The sequence below is a fragment of the Aulonocara sp. 'chitande type north' Nkhata Bay genome, linkage group LG14 (genome assembly GCF_057382095.1).
Source record: "Aulonocara sp. 'chitande type north' Nkhata Bay isolate Kocher_YH1m ecotype deep benthic linkage group LG14, A_spYH_male_GT1.1, whole genome shotgun sequence".
Lineage (NCBI taxonomy): Eukaryota > Metazoa > Chordata > Actinopteri > Cichliformes > Cichlidae > Aulonocara > Aulonocara sp. 'chitande type north' Nkhata Bay.
Genome location: NC_141357.1, coordinates 37,376,122 through 37,388,237, shown reverse-complemented (window position 1 = coordinate 37,388,237; position 12,116 = coordinate 37,376,122). Strand labels below are relative to the sequence as shown.

Sequence of the window (12,116 nt, the reverse complement as noted above, 5' to 3'; positions counted from 1 at the left end):
TTTACCTGTTTCTGTTCGGTCATAGCATTAGTCTAGTTGATTTTTTGATTACTTGTTAACTAATTTTTTTAATGACCTTGAACTATCCTTTCTAAATCTCACCTTTAACTTATCAATGGAAAGAGCTGTAATCAGTTTCAAATTCGTTCCATGTCAGACACAAACAGTTACATTGTTCATTTCAGTTTATAGATTTTCATACATTTTCATTTGATTTTGGCTACCTGGGATTATTTTGAGTTTTTGTTTTTTGTTTGTTTTGAAACACAGAGTATGTTTAAGTAACAAGTTTCCTCAGGAAACTGTCTACTGCAGACATCTTCACAGTTCTGGGTACTTATCACTGCTGATGGTAACAGCACGGTCCTCGCTGTGTTGTCTGTGTTGAACATGAACAGTGACATCACCACATCTCCGCCCCATTTACCCCAGCGCTAAGAGTGCAAGTGCTTACTGCAGTATTCTCCTGAACCTGGTGTCGCCACTCAGACATCAGTGCTTTTACAGGAGGAGAAAAAGTTACAAATGGAGGCAAAAAATATCAAGTCTTTTTTGTTGCATCTCAGTTGTGACATTGTTGGTCCTTCAGCTTAGCTCCTCCCACACATAAGAAGTGACTGTAGTGGACAGTTTGTTTTGTGTAATGATTTCCATCTGTGCTTCTCATTATTTCTTGGGGTTTCTTCCCTTTTGTGGTGAACTCACTGTCCTGTTCAAGTCAAGTTTTTAATCAGTCAGCATTTTACCTGCCATGTTGCCAACACCCTCAGGTCATACACTGCTGGCTTTCTTTTGAGAAATGCTTGTAGTTATGTATGCGTATGTTACCCACAACCTCTCAATCCGCAGACCCACACAAACTGACCATAATTTCCACTTCTGAGCAATAAAGACTATAAATGCATTGGTCCTTATATTCTGAAAATCCAATCAAGGATGTATCCTAGGATTTCAAAGCACAGTCTTTACCTGACTCACATGTATGGCCAAGCAAATGGAAGTTTCTTACTTTAATGCACTTTGGTAATTGTAGTTCTTTTTTCTTAAGCCATTTTTATATGTGAGCTTTGGTGTTCCAGTAAAATCAAGTGGGGATACTTTTCACAGTTGTCTTTAAACAGAAGTGGAAAACAGAGGAAATAATCTGGTTCAGATGCATTTGCATAACTGAAAATATTCTTTGTGATTGAGGCGACAGAGCTGCCTGGAAAGACTCTACAGGAGGCAACACGTGTGATGATTACTAGTTAGCGATTACTGCATATAGAAAAAAGGTTCCAAACAGGCTAACGTGAGCTCCAGAGGACATTTGCATTTTCATGCAGCAAATAGCACAATCGTCAAACTCACCATTCAGGTATTTCACTCAGTCTTTAAGCTATTTTTATGGCCTGAACACTGACCTGCCTTTTCATCTGTGCCTCAGTCATCTACAGCCCTTTTCAAGCTGTAAACATGAATAGGCCTGTAGATGAATAATTCCCCCAAACAATTGTTTAAAAATCTGCACCATTATCACCCATTTGAAATTCTGTCACACCCTTCCTGCGTGGCTTTCAAACCCTTTGCACTCTACAACCACGCAGGCCGACAACGACACTAACGCTGCCTGAAATGTGCCTGCAGTGTCCACAGTGCTACAGTGCAGCAGCACAGCAACAGTATCTGTGAAGATGAAAACTCACCACTGACCCAGATGTAAGGACGACTTCTTATCTCTCATAAATGTGAGGCCACAGACGTAACAGTAACTGACAGAGTACATTTTGGCAGTTGAAACTGATGAAAAGCTCAGTGATGGTGGCAACATTTGGTCCAATCAATTTCTTTTGTTTTATTTTGTTCTTTCTTTTTTTTTTCTGGAAAAACCTGAAATGACTGAGCAGTAACACCTCTGGGATATCTTTGAACAACTTAAACTACTCACAAAACTGGGTGTGGTTCACAAGGGACTGGCTGTTTTGTTTTTCTGACATCTTCAAACTCAGTTTACACCTGTGGGTATTTTGGATTCAACATAAATGAAATTTAGACTCAGAGACAGACGAAAGGGACATATGGGAGACATCCAGACCCCACACACAAAGGCCATGAAACGGAAGCTAATGTGAGATCGCTCAACTCAGTTTTACCTGAATGTTCTTCTTAAGTATAAAGGGAATATAGCATACTTCAAGCATACCAGTCAAGAAAGGTGCTTTACGAGATCAAATCTAAACCAGAAAGGAAAATTAAAAAAATAAAATAAAATAAAATAAAATAATGAAAATTACTAAGAGGTCTTATAGGCTTAAATCAGACTCGTAAAAAAATCCCAGGCCATTATTAATGTTTTATTGTGACAGAACATTTATTCATGGACAACCTACTAATGTACTTTATACTTTTTCATATTTTCCCCTTATGACAATAAGTTGTTTATCATTAACTCCTCAGCTGTATTGATCCTAAATAAAGTGAGAGCCTGCCCCCCCCCTCCCCCCCCCCCCCCCCAAAAAAAAAAAAATACTCTTTTAAGGATTTGGTAATGAATGGGTACAAAAGTAGCTTCATTCAGCTCCCTCCTCCTCTCGCCGAGCCCTCCCTGCCCATTACAATTCAGGACCCCCTCCCCCCAAACACACACACACATTAACGCACATTAACACACACACACCCCTCCCTGCCCGCCCCCTGAAGCACACAGGCAGGAGGTGGGTGGGTTTCCCCAACTATTTAAGGAGATTCCAACAGATGGTTGAGTGACTTTCCTCCTGGGGACACTTTGCTCTTTTCCCAAACTTCTTGTCTCCTTCACAACAGACTGGGCTACTTTTGTTTTTCCTTTTCCTTCCCCCAAAATATTTTTTTTAATTTTACTCCTGAGCTTTTTCAGAATTTTTTTTTCCCTTCTCTTTGGACCCCAAAAACTTCTGTGCTTAATATCCTTGTGAGATCAGACAACAGCTCATTGACTCGGTGAGGACGGTGGAGCTAACCATGCCCTCCGACTTTCTAACACCTTTCCTGGAACTAGATGAGGAGTTCTGCAAGGTGAGAGAGACCGATCAAAAACCTTTATATATGTGTACCAGCATGCCTGAAACACGATCAGCTTGTGCCTATACGAGCTGAATTAGGAGTAAATTATTAAGCTCATTTATTTGTGTTAAAAACATAAAGTGATGAAATGCTACAAATTTATTGTCTAATTTAAAGCATGAGTGTGGTTTAAACTTTAATATTTTGTAGAAAATTCAGATTCAGATGGTGTTAAAAGCTGTTCAATCTTTAGTTGTGTTATGTTGTAACTTTACAGTGTCACGTGTTAACTTTTTCAGATTTTGGGGGCTTCATTTAATATTTTTTTTTGCAATTTTTAAATGTTATTTAATGAAACAGTGACAGGAAAACAGGCTGTTTGCTGTTTCTTTTAAATTATGTGTTATTTTTAAATTGGTTTTTTTTTTGTGCAACTTTAGAGATGTTTGAGCAAATCCAATTTATAAGACCTCTGGCTTTAGCTGCAACTCTAAAATCTCCTTTCAGCTCGCCTTGGCCCTGCAAGCCCCGCTCCAGAGCTCCAGGAATGCACGGCACTCATCTATTCTTCTCCTCTCTCCTTTTGTGCAACAGAATTTCCGCAGCCTGGAGGCGACAGATGGCTCGTCTACCAGCTCCCAGCAGCAACGGCAGCAGCACAGTCAAAGGGTGCTCGGCTTCCAGCGACGTCACTCTCTCTGCCCTGTGACCCTCCCAAACTCCAAGTTCAACAGCAGCAGTTGTGAGATGACCGAGTCAGCCTGTTGGGGCCTAAATGTGACCTCCAACCAGCAGTGGAGCAGGGAGGGTCAGCTTCCCCGCTCCTCGCTCAGCCACATCCCCTTCAGAGTTGACCGCTCAGTCAGCATGATCGAGGGCAACAGTTTGGGAGGGAGAGAGGACAAAGCAGCCAACTTGTCCCCACCACTGCTACTCCCCCCACCTGGCCTATGCATCAGTAACACCTCCATCTCCTCAGCTGCTTCCTCCAGACCCACGCTGCCTCCACCACCACCACCACACATCTCCACTCGATACAAGACGGAACTGTGCCGCACATATGAGGAAAGCGGGGCCTGCAAGTACGGTGCCAAGTGCCAGTTTGCTCACGGCATGGACGAGCTGAGAGGCCTCAACCGTCATCCCAAATATAAGACAGAGCCCTGCCGCACGTTCCACACCATAGGCTTCTGTCCGTACGGTGCCCGCTGCCACTTCATTCACAACGCGGATGAGCTCAATGCCGGCAATGCTGCTGCGTCTCCACAGAAGCAGAAGCTCAGGCCTCCTCTGCTGCGCCACAGCCTCAGCTTCGCAGGCTTCTCCTCCTCTCCGCAGACCTTCCAGCCAGTAAAGGAGTCACAGCCTTGCTCCTTCCTTTTCACCAGGGCCTCCTCTGTCTCTCCTCCTCCGTCCTCTGTAGGAAGCCCTGAGCTCCTTTCCCCTCTCTTTCCCGAACCCGGCCCACTGAAGCATTACCCCTTCCCCTTCTCTGGCATCGGTGACCTGGCTGGTGACAGCGGTGATTCAGCTCTGCGCTTCTTCGCCGTGACCGATTCTGTCAGCGCCCGGTGTCCCACCTCAACTTTCACACCCAAAAGCCTCCCTTACCTCCTCCCCCAACAGCCTCCAGCCTCCCTGAATGCCTGTCCCAGCCTTCAGCGCTGCTCCTCAGCTGACTCCCTCTCTGAAGAGGGCTACACATCCTCCTGCTCCCTCAGCTCTTCCTCCAGTGGCACAGAGTCACCGAGCTTCGAGGGCCGACGACTACCCATCTTCAGCCGCCTTTCTGTTTCAGATGAGTAGGGAAGGGTTTTACTGTAGGGCTGAATTTAATCAGGGATATATAGTCTAATAGTTTTAACTCTATGTGGCCAGTATATGATGTTGGTCTTTTCACGAAGAATTAAGACATTGGGTTTTCTGTTCCCTCTTAAATCCAGCAGAGTACCTATCTTTGTGCATATTGCATTTTTCATCCAAGCAGTTGTAGCGCTGCTCAGTGTTCGTCCAGTTTAAGCTGACTTTTCCTTTTTTTTCTTTTCTTAAGCTTGTTTTTCATGCCGTTGTTACTGCTGTATACTGTTGTATACCCATTTTTAGGGACTACTCTGAGGGTTCTTCACTCAGCTCAGCATTCATCCTTGTGCTGTTCCTGCTCAGAGGGGAGTTCTGTGTGAGAATTCCCTGTACCCTTATTTATGAAGGAATTTAACATTAGTGCTGTTCGCTCTGTACTGTTGGGTTTATTTGCAGGTCAGTTTCAACAATGCAAGCCTACAGCACTTCTCCAGTCATATTTTGGGCAGTTTAACTGTAATTCTTTCCAGCTTCTTGTCCAAGACGGTTGAATAACTGTATGCTGCCACTGACTGATCAATTGATTGTATGTCAGCTACTTTAAATGCTTTAGCAACAAAATCTAGCCCAGGTGTAGGCATCCCACTGACTCTAGTTACCAAAGTTAGAGTTCTCCTAACCTACTAGTACTGCTAGCCACGGCAGGTGATACACAGTGTTATAATTATTACTATAGCCTAACACTTTTTTTAGCCATATTTATTGCTTTGTGTACGATTTATTGTTCATGTCATGTTTGCTTTGTGATTGTGTTTATGCATTCTTAATAATGCCTGAGAAATTATGCTTTACTTATGCATTCATTTTGTCCATCTGCTTGGTTTTACACTTTCCAGTAGCTTTAAGAAGGCTTGCGGAGAGGAGAGGGAAGGAGGACGTGAAACATTTTGGCATTCTGTATTTATGTTGCCTTACTGGCTTATAGGCCTGACAGAAATCAAGACTCGCTGAGCTTTCACGCCACAAGCAGTGCAGTGCCTTCTCCAGCATCCTCTGCCATTTGGTGTCGGTGTGAGCGCACAGCGAGTCTACTCTCCTCTCTGTTAAGCCTCACGTCCTGATTCACGTAACATTTTCTTCAACTGATAAATCCTGTTAAACATAAAGCAAAACAAGACTTTGATGTGAGCCAGCAGTGGCAACTAAAAATGTCGGTACATTATGAGATACACCAAAACCACCAAGAGAACGAAAACATCTTTTGTAATGTGTGAAAAGTGCGGTGATGTCCTGCACATGAGGACCGTTGTGTCTCGTGGTCAAAATTTTTTATAGTTTGTTTTATAGTTGACTTTAATCTATCCAAGTTGGTTTAATGACAATGTGTTTGGTCGACCTCTGTTGCACGCTAGCTTGCCAAGTCTCTGAGCGGCAGGTGAAATCACGCGAGTTCAAATAAAATTTAGGCCAGATTTAAATTTTTTTTTTGTTCATGAAAATTCTCTGACCTGTCCTGAGTCCAGAGAGGCTTCTTGTTGCTGTAGCTTGTTGCTGGCTTGACAGCGAGCTGTTTTTGTAACTTTTAACTTAAAGTCTTATTTATTTTGATTTTCAAAGCAGAACCTATATTGTGTTGTTGGATAATGCGTGTTTTGATTTACATAATTTAAGTGCATCTATTGTTTACATTCCATGGGTTATGTTGATATGCTAGCTCTTTATCTTAATATATATGTCCACCTTTATTTCAAAATAAAAGTCCTTGAAAAAATAAGAATTCTATCTTGAATTTCATTATACTTGTTTCCTTTTGTTACCATACCTTCTTAAGGTCAGAATCTAAGAATTAGGTCAATTATTTAATATGTAAACTATGATTACAAAAAGCAAAAAGTAGCCCATTAACCTTTCTCCCACATAAACACGTAAACTCTTACTTCACTTCACCAACATTTCCAGTAGAATTCTCACATCCATACATCAATCACAACAAAAAAACTTTAGTTTTTTAATCCCTTTTCCCATCTTTATATTCAAACATAAAAACAGGTGATGCAAATATTAAAGAGCTTTAGTGCTGAATAACACTCAGAAGAAGCAACTGGAAAAAGGCTTACACCTTCAGTGTTTGTTTTTCTGCATAAAATTTGAACAACTGAGGAGAAATTCCTCCTGAGTTAAAGGCAATGGCAAAAATAAAAGCACATGTTGAGCAGGAAATCAATAACTCAAATGTTCGTTTTTGGGCAAAGCTTTCCCACGAGCATCACTTTAAGATCCTGCCACTGTTTTTAGAGCTTTTACAATCATCTGTGTTTCATTCACAAACAAAAGGAACAAAGATTAACTCTTTCTCCTACTTGTGTTTAGGGAATCTCCCAGCCCTCCCCTCTGTGTGCGTGTTTATGTGTGGGAGTGTGTTCTGTGGGAAGGGGAGTGAGTTTTGTTGCAACTCGTCTGAACAGACCAATTTAGAGTGAGTGACACTGGGGAGAATGTTTGGGCAACAGATGCTCGAACAAAGACTTCCCAGAACACAATGGGGCACTGAGATACTTGTGACTGATTTCCATCTATTCACACAAAGTGGAGCAGAAGTTGAGGTCCTCCCCTCTCTCTCTTTCTCTCTCCGTCTCTCACTCTGTATATATGTGTGTGTATTAAACTATTACTGTAGGGAAAAAATGCCTGAATTCAAAACAATAAAGCAAAATATACAGAAAAAAATCAATACTGATCCATTTTTAATGAGATGATTACATACTTCTTTTTTCCCTGCACAACATTGTGCTGCCCCGGACCTCATATGTTCTTCATACAAGCTGTTATTATAACCTATGGTTAATATTAAAGGCACAAATGGCCACATTTTGATGATTAAAAAAAATAATAATAATATATATATATTTTTTTAACAATCCCATATTTTAATGATCACTGTAGACAGGGTTGAACTTTTCATGCACAATATGGCGAATTTTGTAAAATGTCTATCCGGTGTTTCGTAACACTAACCAAGTAGTTTTGATAGTAAAAGTTACCAAACAGTGAATGAAACACAAGTGCTGATGACACATGGCACTCGAATGATCCTAAATAGAAATCAGTGACAGAATTGATGGAAGTTATCTAAACTTCCTCTAATTCTAAGAGTTAAATAGTGATCACATTGACACTCTGGACTGAGATGCTAATGAGGCTAGAAGTGTGAAACGTTGTGTATGTAACGTACAAATACAGCAGTTTTATTTATCTTTTTGGGCATTTAAAAAAGCTGTCTCACAGACATTGTCTGCATGGCTCCAGAGTGGCAGAAGTAGTTTATAGAAGAACTTTCTTCCAGATAAAACTTTGCATATGCACTGCAGCTCCAGCGCTTACTTTACATTTTCCAGCTGAGCCCTATGTAAGAGCATAACTGTAACTGTGTGATACTGAGCATTCAATGGGTATTAGCCTGCCAGATCACATAAATTTAGTGTGATGATAGACGGAGCCCATTTGAGAATAGAGATCATAACTGTCCAGAAAACTGGGCATCGTGTGTCCTGCAGCCTACAAATACTTCCAGAAATGAAAACACACCTGACGGGCTCAACAGGGCCTGATTTGTGATTGTGTTCATATTTGAAAAGCACGGTGTGTTGGTGATACTTCATTTCCACATAGTTATCGTTGTCATCTTTTAAGTGGAAACACTCAACTCTGTCCTTTCAGACAGACTTGAGTCATTCTGGTGCATTATTGCAGCTTAAACCACAGAACCTGCTGCTACACCTGAATCACCTGGTAGAATTAAACAACTAGAATTAAACATGCAATCTCAGTCCAAGTTAAAAAAAATTGGTTTTTCTTTTCATTATTCCCGCTCACATTCTCAGCCTAGTCACATTCACATGTGGGTCATTGGCAGGGTAAAAAATAATCGTATATTGGATATTTTCTTATGTTTCTGTCCTTTAAAATTATATGGGGATTTCTCTCTCTCTCTGCATGTGTGTGTGTGTGTGTGTGTGTGTGTGTGTGTGTGTGTGTGTGTGTGTGTGTGTGTGTGTGTGTGGGCATTCAGCAGTGGGCTGGCTGAGGATTTCCCTCTGGTAAATGAATAACAGTAAAGTGAGGCAGGAGCAGGCTCCCACAACCCCCAGGGCTACTTACCATTCAATACCCATGGCTGTGTGTGTGTGTGTGTGTGTGTGTGTGTGTGTGTGTGTGTGTGTGTGTGTGTGTGTGTGTGTGTGTGTGTGTGTCTTCAAGACCTTAAAAAGGCCAAGGGCCATCCCTGTGCAGCCCCTCAATCCCTCCCGCCCCTCCTGGCCACGAAGCCCCTTTGTGTGTCCCTGCTTTCCGTTTTCAGTCTAACATCTGTATGCTAATGCAGCTGAATGGGAATAAACTGGAATCAGCCTGGGAGCGAGGGTGAGGGGTGGCTTCCCTGTGTGTGGACAGATATGGGTGGATAAAGTGATTTGGGAGAATTCAGCAGCAGGGAAGGGTTTGTGCTGAGCTTAGAGAGAAAAAGAAGAATTATTGGTTAACGGGGGAGCTTAGGAGGGAATGGATGGGCTTGGGCTGTTTCAAGGAGGTGTCCTAATAAGCAGATGGCTCTCATCAAATACCCTGAAATGCTCACAAAAATTAAACAGCAAACTTAGATAACTTAGAAGCATAAATACGTTTCACCTGTGATGCTGAGGCACAACTGTGTATTTTTAAGTTAAGAATGTTATTTGGCTGCTGGAACTGGACTGTGAGTTCAGAGGAACTGAGGGTCTCATTAAGCAAACAAATGGCTCAAGTCAAAAATCCATGTGGGAGGTAGATTTGCTCAAGTCATGTTGCTTCAGTTGCTTGAGACCTGACATTTAAACACCAGTTACTAAAGTGCTTTCATAACACTGAGAAATGTATGTTGACAATGGTTCTCGGTATTTACTTAGACTGCACGTGTAGTAGTAGTAGTAACCCTGTAAAGCTGTGACAAATGCAATTCTGCAGGCTTTCCTTACATTTTCACTGTCTCTAGAAGCTAGTGGTACATTGTCATTAAAGATGTTTGTCTGTCCACTATTTATCTTCTAAAACGGGAAAGTTTCCTTGAACTCATAAAAACTGGATTTAATATAACTTCTATATGATAAGAACAAAAGCGATATAGCAAAAAGATACAATTAACACTGTATTTCATGTGGCATAAAACAAGTCTGTAAAAAGCTGTTGCTAAACTGGACACTGGAAGACTTCCTGGTGTCTTTAATGAGCATTCTTTTTCCATTCATAAGTTGTAGGCTGTTAGATATTTAGAATAATCAACTATTTCATCCATTTGTGTTATGATCATTTTTTCATCACAAAATGCAGTCAGGGCTGGACAAAAAAAATTAGCCCTTGTGACCCATCACTACCCCTCTCTCTCTTTCTCTCACTCTCACTCTCTCACTCTCAGACTCAAAAGATTGCAGACTACAAACTTAACACACATCAATTCCAGTTCCAATTTTTCACCCCCAGAGTCCCTATATTTCGAAGCCTCTGCAGAATCAGAATCAAAATACTTTATTAATCCCTAAAGAAATGATGACAACCGGCATGCAGCCTGTTTCAGTTGCCCTGCCTTGATTCCATCTGATTCATACCTCTGTAACAAAAGATCCTTAAGTAATAGTATTTAAGATGCAAAACCTCTGAGGAACATTTCTAGCTATTAGCTTTAATAAACACAACAAAAAGTGTTTTATAGCATTTGTGACTTTTCAGTATATTAAACAAAAGTTTCCCTAAAAGTTCGACCAAAACATGCTGAAATCCACGGCACTGAAAATAAGAAGGCCAAATAAAAGGTCACTGCTTTAGTGTCCACGTTCCTTCATAACCCCAAGCATGTCAAAGTTCATAGTCATTTGTTCTCAGAGCCATCAGACTCTGGAGCTCAAACGGAGAAATCGATCCTCTAGTGTTCCTGTTTCTGTTTGTTTGTGTTATACCTCCTCACACATGACCTCCACAGAGAAGAAGCAAAGTTTTACTGCTTACTTAGAAATGCTTGAATGCTGGCCCCGGGTTATCCGTTAGACCTGGCACACTCTGGTCAGTGGGCCAACAGCTTTAAGTGGCCCCAAGATTCAGAGTTACAGGACTGTCCAGTTTTTATTAAGTTGCACATTGGAAACTTTGGAACAGCCTCCTCAAGTACTCAATAGTTTAAATGCATCACAAACAACATCTTTAGTAGGATTCTATTAATTTTAGCTGTATGTGCCTAATAAATGACGACTAAGTGAACATCTTCGAAGCAAGTGCTCATTTCTACCCGTAGACATAAACTCAACACACAACATTAAGCTAGAAGAGTGTTTTGGCAGCTCCCTCTACAGGTCCTCTTGCATTTTTCAAGATGTTAGGAGGTTAAGAAATGCCTTCAGTTTCTACTACTGCACTTTTCATTACATTATCTAAATTTTTATTTCGATTTTTTTTCTAATCCCTGCTGCCAGTATCTGTAGGCATTACTAACCAGTACAGATATTTTGGTGAATGCATTTTAATACAAATCATTTTAGCCAACAAATATCAAACCTGTACCTATAGTGTGGTAAACATACTGAGCTTGAAATCGGGAATTAGGATTCATTTACTATTCTTAAACTCAAAGCTACAACAGCATTCACGAGACAAAGAAAATGTCCTGAATTACAAATCATATATCTCAAGGTTTCCATGGTTATCTTTGTTGGTAGCGTTTTAAAATGAAGAAAGGGCAGCTGTCAGCAGATACTTAATTTCCACATTCAAGTCTGCAAAAGTGAAATGGAGAGACTTATTGGATGAGATGTAGGGAGGCAGTGCCATCTAGTGTACGCGTTAGTGAGGTACAAAATTATATGAGGGAGTTGGGGATCCTCTGTGTGTGCGTCATAAAAGCGCAATCATTCATCTTCCAACTGTATCTTTCTGTTCTGGCTTTAGAATCATAGGTTGTTTACTGATCTGTACTTTGTGAGTCATACTGTTGTGATACTGGGGAGAAAACGGTAAGGTTTGATAGACTAAACCATTACACACAAAACTTGAAAAACCTAAAGAGTGTGTGAGACTAGCTGTGTTGTTCAGCAATAAACTCATCTACAAATGTGTTAGTAAAGAGCGACTTGTACTTCTGTCCCATTAAGCAACGGTTTAACAAATTTCACTGCAAACTATAAAAGGAATCTGGATTTAAATGGAACATAGTAGTGATGGATTAAGTGCAGGAAACACTAGTATAAGGTGTCTATGGAACAAATCTCCTTCAGCAT

General features: G+C 41.0%; 1 protein-coding gene across 1 annotated transcript; it reads left to right on the top strand.

Moving 5' to 3' along the window:
* The first annotated feature begins 2,707 nt into the window (after positions 1 to 2,707).
* LOC147315210 (mRNA decay activator protein ZFP36L1) lies at positions 2,708 to 6,702 on the top strand. Its single transcript, XM_086260339.1, has 2 exons — positions 2,708 to 3,033; positions 3,616 to 6,702. The coding sequence occupies exons 1-2, from the start codon at positions 2,980 to 2,982 to the stop codon at positions 4,825 to 4,827; spliced, it is 1,266 nt and encodes a 421-aa protein (XP_086116465.1). The 5' UTR covers positions 2,708 to 2,979; the 3' UTR covers positions 4,828 to 6,702.
* Positions 6,703 to 12,116: the final 5,414 nt, after the last annotated feature.